Genomic DNA, 18,592 nt, shown 5'->3' with positions numbered 1-18,592 from the left:
CTCTCTCTCTCTCTCTCTCTCTCTCTCTCTCTCTCCCTCCCTCCCCCCCTCCATACCAGGGACCTCTGTACAGTCCCCCTGTGTGGCTAATATTTCAGCTAAAGGGTGTCTTTCAAGTACATCAGGAATGTGGGGGGCAATTACAGCAGTGAGGTTGGCACAGGCATAGGACTATCTTCATCCTTTCAAGTATTCAGAACTCCACTGGAGTGATACAGCCTTTGGTATCAAGTACACTCTAGACACTTCTCAAGTTCTTCAGCAGTAAATAAGAGATATGGTGGCTCCAGGGTTTGATCTGCCCACAGGCCTTGGACTTTAAGCTTTCAGACACTAGAGTTATTCTCAGCTGATGGAATCTGTGATCCACCTGACAGTGAAGCTCTGTTGTTCTGTGTACTTCCATGCCTGAACCAGCTTCCTCCCATCTATACCTTTGGCTTGTCAGTATCTGACTCTAGGTCTTCTAACTCTCTTTCACCCAGTAATTGTGCCAAGTCGAATTAAGTCTCCCTGACTTGGTCAGAGGCCTGTATGGTCAATTTTTAACAGTACTTCCTCTCTCAAGATGGTTCTAGGCCCTATGAATCATAGAACATGACCAAATGAGATTTTTTTCTCCACTACTGACCCATATGCCAGAGAGATCACTGCCTAGCCAAACCCCACAAGTGGGTTTGAGGATGGTGAAAGCCATGGACTTATCCTGAGGGTGGGGATGCCCAGCTTTTATCTGGTTTATCTTTTGGAGGCTTTTGTTCCCCCTCCCATGTCCAAGGAGCATGGCAGAAGCTGAGTTCAAGTACACTACATTGCCCATCCTGATCTTCTGATCTTTTCTGATAATTTCCATTCCCTTTGTGGGCTTCCCAAGCTCTTCCTTTTTTTCTCTCTTTGGGATATGGTGTATTTTTTCATACTCTGAGGCAACTCTAACCTGCCATCTCATTCACGCACAGGCCCTTCATTCACTAACTGTACCCTTTTCTTTATCTACAAGGCTAGACCCCTGCAGACCCTTTAGTGCTATAAATAATGAAAAGCTATAAAAACCAGTTTCTCCCATTTAGTTGCATGATTGATAACTGAGACATTTTACTTAATAAGAATTGAACAGTGGTTATTTCAGAACAGCAAAGAAAAGAATCAACCAAGTCACTTGACACACCTAGAAGCTTTTATTGTATAGGATGTAATGAGCAGCTCCAAACATCGCTATAGGAATAGTATTTGTGTAAGTTTTGAAAAATTGTCAGACTTCTAAGTACTTTCGACTTTGATTAAACAAATCATATTATAGGCCTTAGAAAAGACATGCATTTTAAAGGAAATTAAGTCTAGCAATGACCATTTATATTTGAATATTTCTTATAAACATCCCAGCATGTTCTAAAATATGAGCAACAAAGCTTATAAACATCTGTACACTATATTTTCTTGACCTAGGTACAAACTGGAAAACTCTATTTTAAACCTCAACAGAAGCATATCTACAAAGCATGAATTTTAAAAAATATTTTCAGTATCTTACATTTAGACAGCCCAAACAGCAGCACCAGTGCTTTTAGGAGATAGCCTTCGTCCAGGTAAAATTTCCTGCCATACTCTAAAGGAAAGTGTAACTTGCCCAATAGTCATCAGTTTTAGTTCAAATCAAGATCTTTTATTTTTCTTTTTTTTATTATAGGAATAAACAGTATATGTTATAGTATAAAATCTAAGAATTGACTTGGAGAGATGCCTCAGTGGGCAAAGCACTTGGTGTGCAAGTCTGACAACCTGTATTTGGATACCCCAGAACCCACACGCTAAAAAGCTGATTCCTAAAAAGCTGATTCAGTAGCGTATACAGCTGTTATCTTAGCATGCCCCTACTGGGAGATAGGCAGCTGAGACAGAAGAATTGCCAGATTGGGGGCCAGTTAGACTGGTGTATGCAGCAGCTTTATCATTAAACAAGGCAATGAGGGAAACCTGAAGCTATCCTCTGACCCCATATTCATGCCGTGCACTCATGCATACTTACACATAGACAGACATACAACAAAGCATAAATAAGTCCATAGGAAGACAGGATAGTAAATTGAATCTTAAACAGAAATAGTATGTTTATGAAGGAGAATATAAGAGTGAAAAAGATTTGGATCAATTCACATGAGAAATTGGATCCAGGTAATGAGAGGTGAGACATGCTCTTATAACAAGGTATCTGGACACAGTATTTCCCAATAACACAGAAGAGGGAGATTAGGAGCCCTTGGAGAGCAATGAGGAAGAGCAAGTGTCTAAACTCATAACTGGAATGGTAGACTAAGGTTCTAAGTTGCAATGAGAAAATACAAGCCAAAAGAACCAAATACACAAGATATTCAGAGGCTTTCAAAATTCTTACCTCCTTAGTAAAGATAGTCATGAGTCCTCTTATGTATAATGTTATATCCTATTGTTGCTTTGCATGCGTGTCTCCTCCCAAGAAAGTAAGAAGACATTTTTCAAAGCAACCTTTCTTTTGAGAGGTTGAGTGGAATAGTGGAGTAGATTGACTGGAAAAACAAAAGACCTAAGTACAAAAGGCCTTAGCAAGCAACTCCCAATTTCTTTTTCTTATTTTTCTTGCTCTTTTTTTTATCTTTGTATAACTGTAATGGATTTAAAAACAAAAACAAAAAACTATGATGTCTCTAGGCAGCCTCACCATGATCCCTGGAGCTCACTCTGCAGAAATTCTTAGCTCTGAGCTATTATTAAGTATATTACTACAAAGTCAAGAAAAGTTTGGTAAGGGAGAGATGGTAGTTATTTCTGGTTGAAATACATTTCCCTCTTTACTGTATACAGTTAGGAAATTGGAATGTTAGCAGCTTCTGAGTCTCTTATATTTCTAGTCTTTTCTGTTGATTCTAATTTTTGTGGCAGTTGGGGTTGAGCTTACGGTACTTTGGGGAACCCTACCACTGCTTCTTGCTTTATTATTTTGAGATATGTCTCATTAAGTTGCCCCGAAAGACCTTAGAACTGGAGATCCTCCTGAGTAGCTGGGATTTCAGACCTGTGCCAACACTCTCCTTTACACGCTTGGACTCTTTGTCAATTTCTGTTGCTTTTGTTTTCTTCTGACAGATAAGGATTAAGGTTAGAGAATGGCTTGGATTTTGTTTGGAGATTTGATTCCCACTAAACTTTCCTTGGATGTAATGAAATCTGAATTAATTACTGGCTAAAGAACATGTTAGAATCTGCAGAGCAGAGATGGTAAAGTTGCCCATTTAATAGTATTTGTGAAAGGGTGCTGGGGAGTTGGCTCAGTGGTTAAGAGCACTGGCTGCTCTTCCAGAGGTTCTGAGTTCAATTTGAGCAACCACTTGGTAACTTACAACCATCTGTAATGGGATCCGATGCCCTCTCTGGTGTGCATGGAGTACACATATGCATAAAATAAATACTACGAAAAAATAGTGTATGTGAGAAATAACAAGGAAGGAGAAAAAAGGAACCTTTGAGGACCATTTTTAAAGTGCTAATAGAAGAACTAAGAGCTATCTGACTACATGGATTCTCAAAAGTCAAATATTTATCCCCAAAATTTGATCATCCTATGATATTAAAAATAAAAAACACTTGCTGGGCAGTGGTGGTGCACGCCTTTAATCCTAGCACTTAGGAGGCAGAGGCAGGCGGATTTCTGAGTTTGAGGCCAGCCTGGTCTACAGAGTGAGGTCCAGGACAGCCAGGGCTATACAGAGAAACCCTGTCTCAAATAACAATAATAATAATAATAATAATAATAATAATAATCACTCTCAGGTTGCTTAAAATACCAGGCTGATTTCAGAGCACTAATTAATTTTCAGCCATCTAAAATCTTCTGGCTCAACCTTAGAAAACTTGCCCTTCAGTTTGCCCACAGACGTAACTAATACCCACAAATGGCCAGTATCGGTCTTCTGGAACAATAAGGAATTCATCAAATCTCCCCTGCAAGGCAATAGCTGACTGGTGAAACCCTAAATCCAATAGCTTAAAGTGTCTGGAGTCATTCTGAAGGGAGATAGCAAATGCAGAAACATTTATTCAGGAAAATCTACTGTATCTTAATAAGAACTATGTTTTGGCATTTGAGTGACACCACACTCCATCACTGTTCCCCATCATGGTGCTGCATTAGAATCTCCATGCCAATGTCTGATGTAGAGCAAGAATTTCACCTGAAAAGGTATCCTCCAATGTCTCTCTTCCTCTTACAGAGCTCTTTTCTGTTAGGCATGGCCTGTTGGACCAGGCCTGTATCTCTTCAGCCAGCCTCCATTGACAAAGGGAATATAATTCATAAAAGGGGCACACAAAAGAAACAAAGTAGTTTTATGATGTATTTTTTAAACTACACAAGCTGGACACACATCTTTAACCCCTGCATTCAGAAGGAAAAGGCAAGTACATCTCTTAGGAGCTTGAGGCCATCCTGGTCTACCTAGTAAGCCCTGTCTCAAAAAAAAAAAAAAAAAAAAAAAAAAAATCATTGAAGGAAATCACTTAGAGAATGATAATCGGGGAGCCTATATGGATCTGAGCTAGATCCTCTCCATATATGTTATGGTTGTGTGTCTTGGTGTTCTTGTGGGTCACCTAACAGTGGGAACAGAGCCTATCTCTGACTATTTGCTTGCTTTGGGGAACTTTTTCTATCTAATGGGTTACCTTGTCCAGCTTTAATATGAGAGGATGTTCCTAGTTCCTAGTTTCATTGTGAACTTTGTTATGCCTTGTTTGATTGATATCCCTGGGAGGTCTGTTCTTTTCTGAACTGGATCTGGGGGAGAGAGAAGTGTGTGTGTGTGTGTGTGTTGGGGGGAGGGTACTAGAAGAAGAGAAGGGAGGAGAAACTGAGGTTAAGATGTAACATAAGAGAAGAAGAGGAGGAGGGGAAGAGGAAGAAATCAAAAAGAAGGAAGAAGAAGAGGAGGAGGAGGGGAAGAAAAAGAATGTAGAAAAATAAAAAAATAAAAAAAGCCCAAGAACTTAATTGGTTTTTCTTACTAAAATTCTGGAGTTGTAATACAGTAATCCAGGCATAGGTAAAATAAAACTATAAAATCTCAAGATCAGTCAGGTAATTTCAGTCACATCGACAAACAGGTAATGGGGATATTGAGAAAGAGAAGATTGTATGTAAACGTAGATTTTTTTTGAAACCTGCTTTTAATAAGGGTTGTTAAATGCTTTAAGCTCTTTTCTAGCCCACCACCCACCAGAGGTAGTGGAAAGGAAAGGTTACTAGAGCAGAGGCTGTGGACCTGTTTAGAGAGAGTTCTTTGGAGAAAATCCAATCTGCATAGTCAGGATATCAGCAGTTCAGTTGATATGAATCAGAGCAGCAGCTCAATCTACTGTCAAACACTATTCACGAATCAGCAATGGCAGGTCAATCCAGAAGAAACCGTGAGGCTCTGCTAATCGGCCCGAGTCTGCGGAAGCAGCAAGTAAGCCACCAAAACACCACCAGAAGTTTGTGGTGCATTTCTCTGTGAAGTCACGACAAACGATGACCATTAAAGAATGGCAAGGCTAACCAATATCATAGTGTCATCAGCGAAGACCAGCGTCAGCAAAGCGCAGTGATGACCAGCAAAGAGTGATAAAGGTGAACCAATGCCACTGTCTCTTGGGTTATACTTACACCTTTCCAAACATCATGTGTTATTTCAAGCATCTGCCCTAACAAAACATCACATACCCCTTTTCCAGGCTGCTTCCAGGAAAACACATGTCTGTTCTCAGCAAAACATCCTCCCACATGTCTGCTTCAGCAAAAACATCCTCTCATAAGACAGTTTCCAGAACAGCACATCACATGACACAACTGAGTCTCCAAAGAATTGGAGACCAAAAATCTCCACTTTAGAATAATATAGTATTTAAAATAAAACTTCTACAACATGATAAAAAAAATTTAAGGTATAGACATTATTCAGGCAAATCTACGTACTATTATAAACATAAGGGGATAAAATGTGTAAAGTGCTGAAAGTTAGAAAACCTTAAAAGCAACCAGAGAAAATAACTCACCACATGCAGAGGAGCTTAGTGAAACTAACAGCTGGTTGGTTGATCAGAACTCAGGTGAGTAAAGAGACTGGCTGAGAGAGATCCGAGGTCAGAAGACTAGCACTTCAGTGAAGCTGAAAAACTTCACCTTCAAACTAGTAAAGCTCAGTTCACAAGACATTACAATGCTCAGAAAGGTTTTCTGTTTTATTTGGTGTACATCCTGACATGTGTACTGAAATAAATTCACCTTCCTCATTATGACTTCCATGGATTTATGTTACCAAAGCTAAATCCAGTCTTAGTATTTACTGCTAGAGTCATATGTAATCTCTGAATATTTACAGCAGTGGTTTATCTGCATATTTGTATGTGGTATTTTAAAACAGTGCCTTCTTTTTATTAGTAGGCTTATGGAACCTGACCTTTTTATTCATGGTTTCTAAAGTATGAAAGTGATGTAATTATTTTAAGGGTTTTTCTCAAAAATCTCATTTAAAAACTTTCCTTTAATTTGTTATCATTAAGGATTTTGAGGGCAGCAAGATGGCTCAACCAGTAAAGCTGCCTGCCTGTTACACAAGCTTGGTGCCATCAGTTTAGTCCCCAGAACTGAAAAAAGTGAAAGGAGAAGACCAGCTACACAAAATCATTCTCTGACCACCAATGTGTACCATGTATATACATGTGTGTAGCACATATCCACACCCTCTCCACACACATACAATCACACATAATAAAAGAAAATTTAAAAGGATTTTGAATCAGTTGAGTCACTCTTATATTTCTGTGTATGTCTTCAATCATGAGCAAACAAGGGCTGTCAGTGCCTCGCTGAGAACACTCTCTAGTAGTCCTGGGTAACCCTAAAAGGAGCCGTCCATTTGACAAATGCTCTTCCTTGGAGTCTCACACACAAAGAAGAAAGTCTGGCAGAAACACAGATGATTAATGTCAGCAGGGAAAGCTCCATCTGCATTTCTGCTTCGGTTTACTGTTTGTGTGAGAAATAGATTTTCTTATTCCAGCCTGCCAGGAGGATTTTCATGCTTGATAGAAGGCTTGGGGTCCTTTTTCTTTTCCTTCCTTCCTTTCTTCCTTCCTTTCTTTCTTTCTTTCTTTCTTCCTCTTTCTTTCTTTCTGTCTGTCTGTCTTTCTGTCTGTCTGTCTGTCTTTCTGTCTGTCTGTCTTTCTGTCTGTCTGTCTTCCTTTCTTCTCTCTCTATTTTTTGACATTTTAATGCAAATTCTAGTCACTATAAGCTATGAAACTATACAAGTCTACAGATAGCTTTACCTCATTTAAATTTTTGCACAAGATGAAGATAAGTTTGCACAATTTTCCTGTTTGATAAAGTTACTTTAAAACTGAGAGAAAAGATGTAAGAATCCTCCTGATGTTCAGTTTGCTGTTAGTGAGTAAAATGTTCTTCTGTAAAACAAAATATTATCATAGCCTTTGTTTCTTAGAGGTGAGATATATAAACTGTATGTGAAAACTGAGGTTCTCAGCACTAATTAGAAACTAGGTATGTATGGGGCTAGGGTGCGGCCCCACCCACAGACCTGTCTGCTGCAGAGTGTGAGCCAGCTCTGGCAGCTTCTGACCTCTAACCAAAGATTGCAATAGAAGTTAATCACGGTAGTGCTATGCCTGGTACACAGTAGGTGCTCCGTGTCTTCACTTCCGCTACTAATATCACAGTTACCATGGAGGTAACAACCTCAGAAATATACAAGGACCCCAAAACTCCTCTGTAGATACAGAGAGCTCAGACTGGGGCCCACTAGACCTTGCTGGTTTAGCCACATGGCCCATTTCCTCCCCATGCTTGCAGGTGCCATCCTTGAACTGTTTGAACTCCTGTTCAGTTCATTGTATGGATCTGATATTTCCATAGAGCTGTATTTGTGATTACACGTTCTGGGGGGACATTTTCCTTATAACCTTTTCTTAGTTAGCCACACTGAGCAGTACCATGGTGAGGTGGCAAAATTTAGTAATCATTAAATTTGGCTGATATGTATTTGTTCATTGTACTTGTTTTCTCGAATGTATATATATTTGAAAATATATATATTTATATCTGTTTGAAAAATATTGAATTTGTAATATTTTATATTTATATTGTAATATTTATATCTAATATCTAGTATAATATAATATGTTAATAGAATTAGGCTACAATAACTACAGCTTGCCCAAATTTACTTGTACTACCTTGCCATCTCAGTGGCAGCTCAAGGCAGCTCCTACAGGATCCTGCTGTCTGCTGTCACTGCACCTAGACTCACAGTTAACTAACTCCATGCTGGAGTTAGATGCTGCAACACCTATCTCTTCTCCTGAAAACCCCAGGCACATTCATAGACTTAATTCATTTTATAAGAACATTAAAATAAATACCTATTGTATCTGATCTGGGTGCTTTGTTCATATTAAACCCACAAAATACAGGAAAAAAAAAAACCAAAACCTATCAACATTATTAAACACTAAAGAAATCAAGATGTGGACCCAGAACAATTGCAAACTAAATCAAAGATTCTTCAGGTGCTGCTATGGAGGGAAATGGCTTAATATCAGACAAGGACAAATTTGCATGTTTTAATGTGCTATTAGGTATCATGGAACACATAAGAGAATGAGGAACTAATAAACATAAGATTATTCCAAGCAAATTACCTTCTCTTTTCATCTGTGTGGTGACTTTGTGGTCTTTCTATTGTTAGAATGTAATAGGAGCCAGAAATCAGAAATGTTTGCAAAATTCCAAAGGCTTATTCTATTAGTCAGTTTTTCATTACTGTCATGAAATATCAGATACAGGCTAAAAAGAAAACATGTTTTATTTAGCTAATGGTTTTAGATCCTAAAAATCCAAATGAACTGATACAGCAGATTAATGTTCCACTGTGAGCAATTCTACCTCAAGGTAGCAATGCTACCTCATGTAGCAATGGCCACATGGTGGAATAGGAATTCAAACAAAGCTTGGTCGAAACAAGGTCTAAGCCTTTCCTAACAATTCTCTTGAAAGAATAATAATCAATAAAGCAAACTTCCAGTTGGCATTACCTACCACTAAGCTCCACCTATTAAAGGTTTAACCTCCTGATATCATACTAAAGACCACGCCCTCAACACATAAACTTTTGAAAAAATAAATATTAAAAACACAAATGTAGGTTGGAAACATTCAGAACTAGCATAATGTTTTATATTGTAGAAAGAGTGGGCAGTAGCAATACTCTTGGAATATTCAGTTGAGTATACATGGAGATTTTCTGTAGCTCTGACTTCTCAATAGGCTTTTGGTCTTGTATAAAACTAATTCTGTTTCAAAACTTTGTTTCCCCCTGGTGAGATGAACAGGAAGCATTTACAGTCTCAGTAGTGTTTTGACAGGAAGCTATGCAAGAGCCCCCATATAAGCCTTCATAGGTAGCAGAAGCTTAAAAGGAGAGATCACAACAGCAATGGCTAAGAACAGTAACTAGTCATTCTCCAGCCAACTGAGCTTAAACTGTTAAAACTTTAGTTCACAGACATGTGTTCACCAAGTTAGAGTCACCAGGAAACCTGTGCTTCATGAAACAGGACAGCAGCAGAAAGGGGGCTCTGCAGCCAGACTCTCAGAGGAGAGAAAAGAAAACATTGCTCTTCATTTACATAGGGACTTTGGTGTAATTCCAGGCATCTAGAGAGTGAATGGAGGAGAACCAATGGCTTACAAATCAATGGTCTAGTTGGGGATTTAGTCAGTGCTAAGTCTACAAAAAAACAATAAGTGCTTCCTCTATTCTTGAAAGGAGGGATAGACAATATGCCAATACAAAGAAAGGAACATTCCCATTGTCTGAACAATGGGAATTTGTTCTGGGACACAAATTTATCTTATATTCTTGGAGACCAGGACTCTAGATCACAAGGATATTCTCCTTTCAGAAATACTAGATCTGTCCTTTTTCTCCTCCTGTGTCACAGGCTGCCTATATTCACTACTCATGGCTTATCCCTCCATCTTCCAACGAGGAACACAGCATCTTACCAACTCTCTGTTATAAAGGTTCTTGTGTTAGATCAGTCCACAAGGTAGTTTGGGGTGGCCCCTTCCCAGAATCAAGGCCTTACTTGCATATAGACTACCTCTGCCATGTGAAGTTATATACTCATGAGTTGTGAACATCTTCACTAGTGTTTACTAAATGATTATCAGAAGTGTGTGCCCAGTTATTTGGAGAAGATAGTGAAATCATTGTTATTAGGGGTATTTACATGTTTCTTATGTCCACATCTTTGTCTTTTTTTCTTTTTAAGGATGTTGAAGAACCACAAAACCACTCTGGTGAACCCATTGGAGATGACTACAAAAAGATGGGAACACTTTTTGGTGAACTGAACAAAAACCTCCTCAACATGGGCTTCACAAGGATGTATTTTGGAGAACGAATTGTGGAACCAGTAGTGGTCATTTTCTTTTGGCTTATGCTATGGTTCCTGGGTCTGCAAGCCCTTGGACTAGTGGCTGTTCTTTGCCTTGTCATTATTTATGTACAGCAGTAAAACACTGGACATTTGGTAGTCACGTATGGAACTGTTAGAGCTATATACTTGGGCTTTTTGAAAGCCAAAATAACTTGACATATTTCATATTGTGTACTGGCTATTTTGTAATTTAAATTATAAATGAGTGTTCTTTAAAACTCAAGTCTTTGTTATAACAAGGATGAATATATATTTTTGACTATATATTAGCCTATTCAAACTTTTTCACTCCTGTGATCTGTACCTACTTTTAGATAGTGCTTCCCTATGCCAAATCTAAACATCCCAAAGCAGAGACAGGGCAAACAGCACAGCATGGAGTTGTAGGAAAATGGTGTAGTTCTTGTAAAGTTCCAATAAAAACATGTAGAAAGAAGCAGGGGAAATGTAGCTAAGAATAAGTTTTAATTAGAAAACTGTTCCGCCTGCACCTAGGTTGAAAAATCCCATTTTGGGGATATTCTTGTTTCTGTTTTCTCTACCAAGTCCAAAACACAGTAAATGGTACTGCTGTCGTGCTGTGAAGGTGGGAACGCTAGTGTCTGCAAACTGAAAATAACATATTTATTATTGTTGGTAACATGTTGGGGTTAGATATACGATTTTACATGTTACACTCAGGCCTCATGAGATCGCACAGTTTGAGACGACCCTGGTGCTAACTTCTTTTTGTGAGTTCTGTGGCCGGACGCCTGGCAGTGCCTGCCAGCCTGTGCCTAGCCACTCGTAGGTTCTTTTCTAGAGACATTTTCAGTGCATTTTTTCCCTAAAAGTTCATAATTTTATAGTTCTTTTCTAACAATTACTCTAAGATGTAAAACAATGCATTTTCTGTTGTGGCGTGGAGTTTTCCTCCCAAAAGAGTGATTTCTATCTATTTAAGAAGAAAAAAAAATCAAATAATTTTTCTTTGATATCTGTATTGAAGAGTACAAAAGTCAGAATAAAATCTAGAACTCATGTTTAAATCTAGAACTCAATAGCCACTTGTAATATTCTAAGACTAAAGCCAATTGGTTAGCCATGTTTCTAATGTATAGTATGGGGTTTTATTATACTGAAACAAGCATTTCTTTAAATACACTTTGAAAATGAAAATGACTTTGATATTTTCGATTTTGTTAAAGAACCTAAAATCTTACACTTTTGTCTAAGAACCATCTATTTGAACAAACTAATTTAAATACAAAAGTGAGGTGGTGAGGCATTTTTGTTTGACGGGGCATTAACTAAAACCCTGCTTTGTTAATTTAGTTAAAGCGTGTTTACTAGGCCACTTTGTAAAGTTCTTATTCATGCAATTCTAAACATTATTCTGCAAGAAATTCTGAAGCAGAAAATTGTGAGAACATTTAACTTGGCTTTCTGAAATTAGTAATCCTGCACAGAAGAATAAGAACTCAGGAGCACAGACTATATTGTGCATCTCTATATTGTACATAAACATAGGCCTTTAAATTTGGCTTTTCTAAAACCAAAGTTTGTATTGTATCACTGGTTTTTTTATTGCGTTTACGATATTTTTGCTTTTACCTTTGCGAGCTGAGTATCGGTGTCCCATGTTTGGAAAAAGGTCTCCTTTGTATACAGTAGGATTGCAAGGTTTCAATAGAATCCATGAGATTTTTGCATATGTGCACAAAATGCTAATGAGTACATTCTTTCCTAGTTCTACCAGGAAAGCCAGTTTCCTTTTGGAATGCAAAATAAAAGATGCAGTGCACATAATAGCAGCTCTGGTTCTACCCGCGCTTCTTGTCATAAGTGCTTTAAAAGAAGTCTTAGTGTCTATTACATCATACCCTGACAACACTATTCATGTGCACACTGGTGTCAATGGATTATATTATAGGAAAAAATAGGGTGTATTTGATGTTTTTACCTTCACATACATTATGGATTAATGTAGTATGCTATCAAAGTTTTTGCTTAAAATATATAAAATATTTTCTCCTATTCAACACATTAGAATGCAGATTGTATTGTTATCTTGAAGTGCAACATAATTTCTTTGGTTAATGGTATAAAAATAGATTCAAAATCATTCTCAATTATTTCAGTTTTAAATGTAAGTGAGAAGATTCCTTATAAGCCAAAAATAGCAGTTAAGGGCTCAGGTCATCAGACTGCTGGTGGGCACAGCATCATTACTGCCAGCCTTGTATTCAGAGAAAAAGTCAGGAACTAAAACCAACTTGACCACACTTAAGTAGACTCATTCTCTTTGAACTGAACAGCATTTTGTGCCACTCATTTTCCTGTGTTAAGCATCATTCTTGTGAGAACAGAGTACATTTGTTCACAGGAGCCACATGAACTGGCTCACAAGAGCCTATACTGTATGGTTTTCTGCCTTCGGTAACATCACATTGGTAGATTAAATTGGCTGTGTTGAGAATATTTACATCATAAAAATTGGCACGCACTACAAAGAAGGACTATTTTTTCTAAAGAGCCAGTTGTTAAAAAAAAAAAAAAAAAAAAACCCTCAGCATATTCCCAATCAGCCCCGGAGGCCACATTTCCATGACTACCACAGTCTTCAAAGAAAAGAAGGCAACACGTGTTCTGAAGCCAGCATGTGCAGCGTGCCCCCACATACCCACCCATAACCACCTCCCCAATGTACCCACCCAGACCAAACGTTTCATGAGAGAAAATCTTTCTGTGTTGACAGTGAGCTGCAAATCCACAAAGGACAAGCCAGGAGATCAGGAAGAGAGAGCCACAATTTTTGGCTTAAGACCAGCTGAAATTTATAATCTTAAAAACAGTCAAATCTAGGCATTGAGAAATTCAGAGATCTTTGGTTTATAGCTTCTATTTAAGTTGTTTCACAAATACCTGATCATTACAGTGTATTGAAACTACTATCATGATCAGTTTGGGGCCTTAAAAAAAAAAAAAGGAAAGAAAGAAAAAGTCAAATTATACTTGTAGACCTGTTAAAACTCTAGTAAATACTTGACCAGGAAGAACATACAAATCAAAGAAGAGTACAGAGATGCGGGGCAGTGGTGGTGCACGCCTTTAATCCCAGCACTTGGGAGGCAGAGACAGGCTGATTTCTGAGTTCGGGGCCAGCTTGGTCTACAGAGTGAGTTCCAGGACAGCCAGGGCTACACAGAGAAACCCTGTCTCGAAAACCAAACCAAACCAAACAAACAAACAAACAAACAAAAACAATAAAAAGAAGAGTACAACGGTCAAGGCTTTGACATTCTTGGTGGATTTAGTCTATTGTAACTATAGCTTCTCTGCCTGAGACTTAAAAGTTTTGATGTTGCTTAGGAGTCAGACCAGCAGCTTGGTTTCCTATCCCTCCACACATCTGTTTGTTTCTATTTGCATACTAACAGCTCCATCTGCATCTCCAGTTGAAAGCACTGGACAAGCTAAAAGATCCCTCAGTTTAGCTGCTTGCTTACAAAATTCCTCAAGTTTAGCACATTCAAAAAAGATCTCATCTTAGTCTAAAGTCTTCTTTGCATTGCCCTCCCCTTCAGCATGGGCACAACCTCTCCCCAACTCCTGAGAAGGAATGGTAAGGACAATCTTTAGCTCCTATCTCTCCCACGATGCCCACAGATAACCAGTTACTGAGTCCTACTTATTTTGTTTCTAATAATGGCTTTAATCTTTCTATGGCTCTTCTTTCCCAGCATCACTCACAGCCTAATTCTCCCCTGTAAGATTCCTAATCGCTCTCCCACCTTCATTGCCCACTCTGTAGTTAAGATATGACTAAAATATGACTTTGATCTTGATATTAATCTTTTGAATGGTTTCTTGTCCCTGGTATGGCAAAGCCTACACTCCATAATGGTTATGTCTCCTTTCATGATCCAGTCTTCCACACCTCCTCTTTCTATGCCACTGCCCTCTCTAGACTCAGCTACAGTGAATGCTTTATCAGTTCTTGAAAGAGACAGGCTTTCTTCTAGCACTTTGTATGTGCCTTACCTTCTTTAGCTCCAATGCCTGCCCCATCCAGACTGGCCAACAACCACATGAAGTACTCAACTTCAATATCATCATACTTTGCCATTAGATACAGTTTGGGTGTACAATGTGCTTGGTTCTCTTTTTAATGTAGAAATCCATCAACAGTGCTTATGCAGTACAGCCTATGTCAGTTTCTTCCATTAGAAAGTAGGCTTCACATGGACGGAGAATGTGTCTATTGTGTGTATAGTTACATTGCCAGTGCCTACCTGGAAAGCTGGCATTTAATACAGTCTCAAAATAATTGTCAAATGAGTAAATAAACTTCATTTATTCACATTCTCCCCATCCTCCATTAATAAAGAAGCACAGGGATGGTGGCTTGTGCCTCTATGGTAGGCTGTTTGCCATGCAAGGTCAAAGCCTTGGGTTTCTTCCTGGGCACCGAGAAGGAAAACAAAGAAAGATGAAGACCTGCAGTTGGTTGCACATTGTTGTGTTTTATAAAAAAAATAGTTCAGGATATGTTTTGTAGAGCCAGGTATGGTGGGGGGGGGGTGCCTCAGCGGGCCCATGCTGAGTCATCCCTTCCCCCTGAGGTACCAGCCATATGATGGGTACAGTGTGGAATAGAGTTTATTTAGGACATGGGAAGGGGAGTTGAGAAGGGAGTAGAGAGAGGAACAGAGAGAGAGAGAGAGAAAGAGAGAGAGAGAGAGAGAGAGAGAGAGAGAGAGAGAGAGAGAGAAGGCAAGGCAAGGCAAGACCAGCCTAGAACTTGTGGACAGAGCCTGGGGAGAGGGGAGAGAAGGAGAGAGGGGTCTGGAAGAGAAAAGACAGTAAGAGAGAGAGGAGAGGCCACACATCCCCTTTTGTAAGGAAGCCAGGCCTAGCTGGCTTGTTTCCAGGTTAACTGTTGGGAGAAGCCTAGAAGGAATGCTAACATACATCAGAATTCTTAGGTTCCAAAATAGAAATTGTGCATAAAGGGAGTGGTTGCAATATGTATTACAATAAAGCATTAACTTGACTGCTGTTGGCTGTTTGTGTACATAGACAGCATTGCTACCATACACTCACATTTTTAGGGAAAATTTTTTTTGATGACATGTTTAGTTGAGTAACTTTCTCTTGGAAAGAATATTTTATAATAGATATGTTTACTAATGGTACTACCAATATTTTTTAATCAGGTCTTATTCTACCAATATTTTTCAATCAGGTCTTATTTGCTAAATTGTAATTTTCTTCAATAAAAACTTCAAAGCAAGAATTTTCAAATATCTGATCTTGACATTTTAAACTGCAGAACAAGTTAGTTGTTCCATTTAGGCCAGTAGCCCAAGTGTTGTATGTAAAATAGCAAGCTTGCACTCAGCACCTCTTTTGTCTCCCTGCACCATGGGCTTCTCCTTAGGAACCCATGGGGACCACATCAGGTTTGGAAGTTGCCACAGCAACAGCATACCTGAGGCAGAGTAGGATTTGTCTACTAATCCCTGTAGCTAGAGCAGAAAACCAGAGTCCACCATCTATCTATGTGTGTGGCCTTTAAGTTGAGAAGTAGGAAAAGCAAGGCCAAGCTTACCCTTAACCTCAATGTTGTGTGTATTCTTTCTGTTGCTTTGACTGTTGTGTAAATGAAGATTCTGTAATGTTCTCAGATCCAGAGCAGGCATTCATGTGCTTAGCAAATCTGAGCTATCTTTGTACAACTCTTAACCTAACCTTTAAAGTTATAAAATTCCTCTCAAACTTTCCAGAACATTAGAGCATAGAGTGACTTAATATGAGTGTTAATCTTTCCCTCCACATTATGAGCATGCATTTTAACATGATTTTTTGATGAAGAAATGCAAGGTTTATATACACGAATGTATTAATGCCATAAGTTCACTTAAGAAAATTTAAATTATTCTTCTATAGAATAATATGTAAAAATGCTACCCTTACTTGAGAATTTAGATCATCTACTGAAAGCCTTTCTCTGGTTTATTACAGTCACTTTTATTAATGAGTGTTCTTGGTTTTAGGTATGTAACATTAAAAATAGTCATGACACATTAATTAGCTAATATATTTTCTACTCTAAGGCATAAGAATATGTTTATAAATGCAACATAAAATCAAAGGCTAATAAGAAAAAGGAACAATACTCCCTTGACATCAGTTTGAAAGTGAACCATAAATTAGTCTTGCATATAAAACCATAATGATAATTTCCCTTACTGGATAAAGCATTTAAGTGTGAAACAAGTTTGTTTTGCTTTCAATAAAATTTTACATGACTATTCCATATATAGAGGCTTCTAACCTGTGGTTTATATTCTGATAATTCCAATATGCATTGAAAATATCTTCCACAGGTCAGAAATGCATTTTCTAACCTTAATCTATAAGAATATTACACTTTAGCAAATTGGCAGAGGAGAGTGTTAATTATTTACACGTATGATCCTATGAGTGATTTGAGAGCTCTGGCTCATTGGCACATTTCATGAGACTGCCTTCCTGCATATCACTAGCCTGGGAACTGACCAAAATCAAAATTTGAAGTGTAGTCTCATACTAATTATATTATAAGTTAAAAACTGGTAAATCAAACCATATTCATCAGGGATAATCTGTGCAAATAAACAGTAAGAGTAAGGCTGCTATGGTATTTACTCTAGGTCAGGTTCCCTGGCAGGTTGGCTCTGAACAAATTAGTGTGCAGGAACACCAGGGAGGCCCCTGGGATAAGCACCTGAGAGCTGTAAAAGAAGCAAGCAGAGAGTCAAGCATACAGTCCGAGCAGGCCTAGGTAATACTATGGAGTGATCCAAAACTATCAGGGCTCTTCAGACATGTCTGAGAACTGGAGGTTGTCAGCTAGCAGGTATAGATGTAAAGTCTTCAGTCTCAAGGGGAAGATCAGGGCCACACAATACAGCATCTGTTCTAGATCCCATTCTTCTCTTTCTTCGCCTTCCACAGTACCTGCCTGAGTCCTTCCTAGCTCTAGTCTCAGCTGGGTGTAGCGCTGTCCCTCCTTAACCCCTGCACTCACTCGCTAGGCGAAAGCAGGCCGAGCTCTGAGTTCGAGGCCACCTGTGCTTCTCAGTGCTATGCAAATCGTTACATAGTAAATTCATTTGTCAAGTGGCTAGAGGGGGGATTTGGTTGTGTTACCTAGTTTCTCTAATAAGTCAGATATTGAATTGCAAAAAAGCTTTCATGGACCATAGACAGTATGTCCAACAAAGACCTCCTAGCAGTATTAGGAACAGGTGAAAAAAATATAAATGCCATTAATTAAGGTACTAGGAAATCTATTTTGTACACACAAACTGCTTAGATCAGTATCTCAGTCACCAGGTGGGGCAAATTGTCTTCAAAGCTTGTCTTCTAGCTGGAAGGTTCCAGAGTAGTTATACATGTCTCTAACACTCTGGTTTGAGCTTTTTGGCTCTGTTCCAATTCTCAAAGACGTCTGAATAAAAAGAGATCTTCAGAACGTGTTTGAAATAAGAGGTTCAATGGCAAAGAAGAACATCTCTAAAGGAATCATGCCCTGTACACCACTACCACCCTCGCATGCAATGGCAACCGATTTGTCACTTGGCTTTAATCATGGTTTTCCTGCTTATCATTAGCACAAAGGATCTTTGCACCCAGATTTGATAGTTCAGCAGGCACACACAGAAAAGCTTTCTCCAGTCTTAGTCCAGAATATTGTGGGACCTTTACAAGTACTTTTAGCTTCTAGTTTTATCCCTGGATCTTAGTCATATACCAAGATCAAGTAAGACAATAACCCAATGCCAGTTTTATACCAAAACTATAACAGTGGTTAGCCATAATTCCCCCTTTGCTTACAGGAAAGTATTAGAACTATGTTCAAACAAACTTTCACATCAAAAGATTTCTTTATGCCAGATTTGAATTTAAGAGTAGGCTCTGCTATTTACTAACTGTAGGATTTGTAACAAAAAAAAAAAAAAAAAAAAAAGAAAAAGAAAAAAAGAAAAATCTTATCTATGTCTCTTTAAACTTCAAATCCCTACCTGTGAGGTGG

At 38.5% G+C, this 18,592-nt stretch overlaps 1 protein-coding gene across 1 annotated transcript in view; it reads left to right on the top strand.

Annotated features, from left to right (window-relative positions):
* Fam241a (family with sequence similarity 241 member A) overlaps positions 1-12,547 on the top strand; it is a 26,050-nt gene extending 13,503 nt beyond the window's left edge. The window contains exon 2 of the mRNA XM_031375465.1: positions 10,363-12,547. Coding sequence (XP_031231325.1) covers positions 10,363-10,608 — 246 coding nt within the window. The 3' untranslated portion in view covers positions 10,609-12,547. The remainder of the gene's footprint in view (positions 1-10,362) is intronic.
* The last annotated feature ends 6,045 nt before the right edge of the window (positions 12,548-18,592 follow it).

This window comes from Mastomys coucha, unplaced genomic scaffold (assembly GCF_008632895.1).
Source record: "Mastomys coucha isolate ucsf_1 unplaced genomic scaffold, UCSF_Mcou_1 pScaffold16, whole genome shotgun sequence".
Taxonomy (NCBI): Eukaryota; Metazoa; Chordata; class Mammalia; order Rodentia; family Muridae; genus Mastomys; species Mastomys coucha.
Note: the sequence above shows the minus strand (reverse complement) of the source record. Positions and strands in the feature narration are given on the sequence as shown.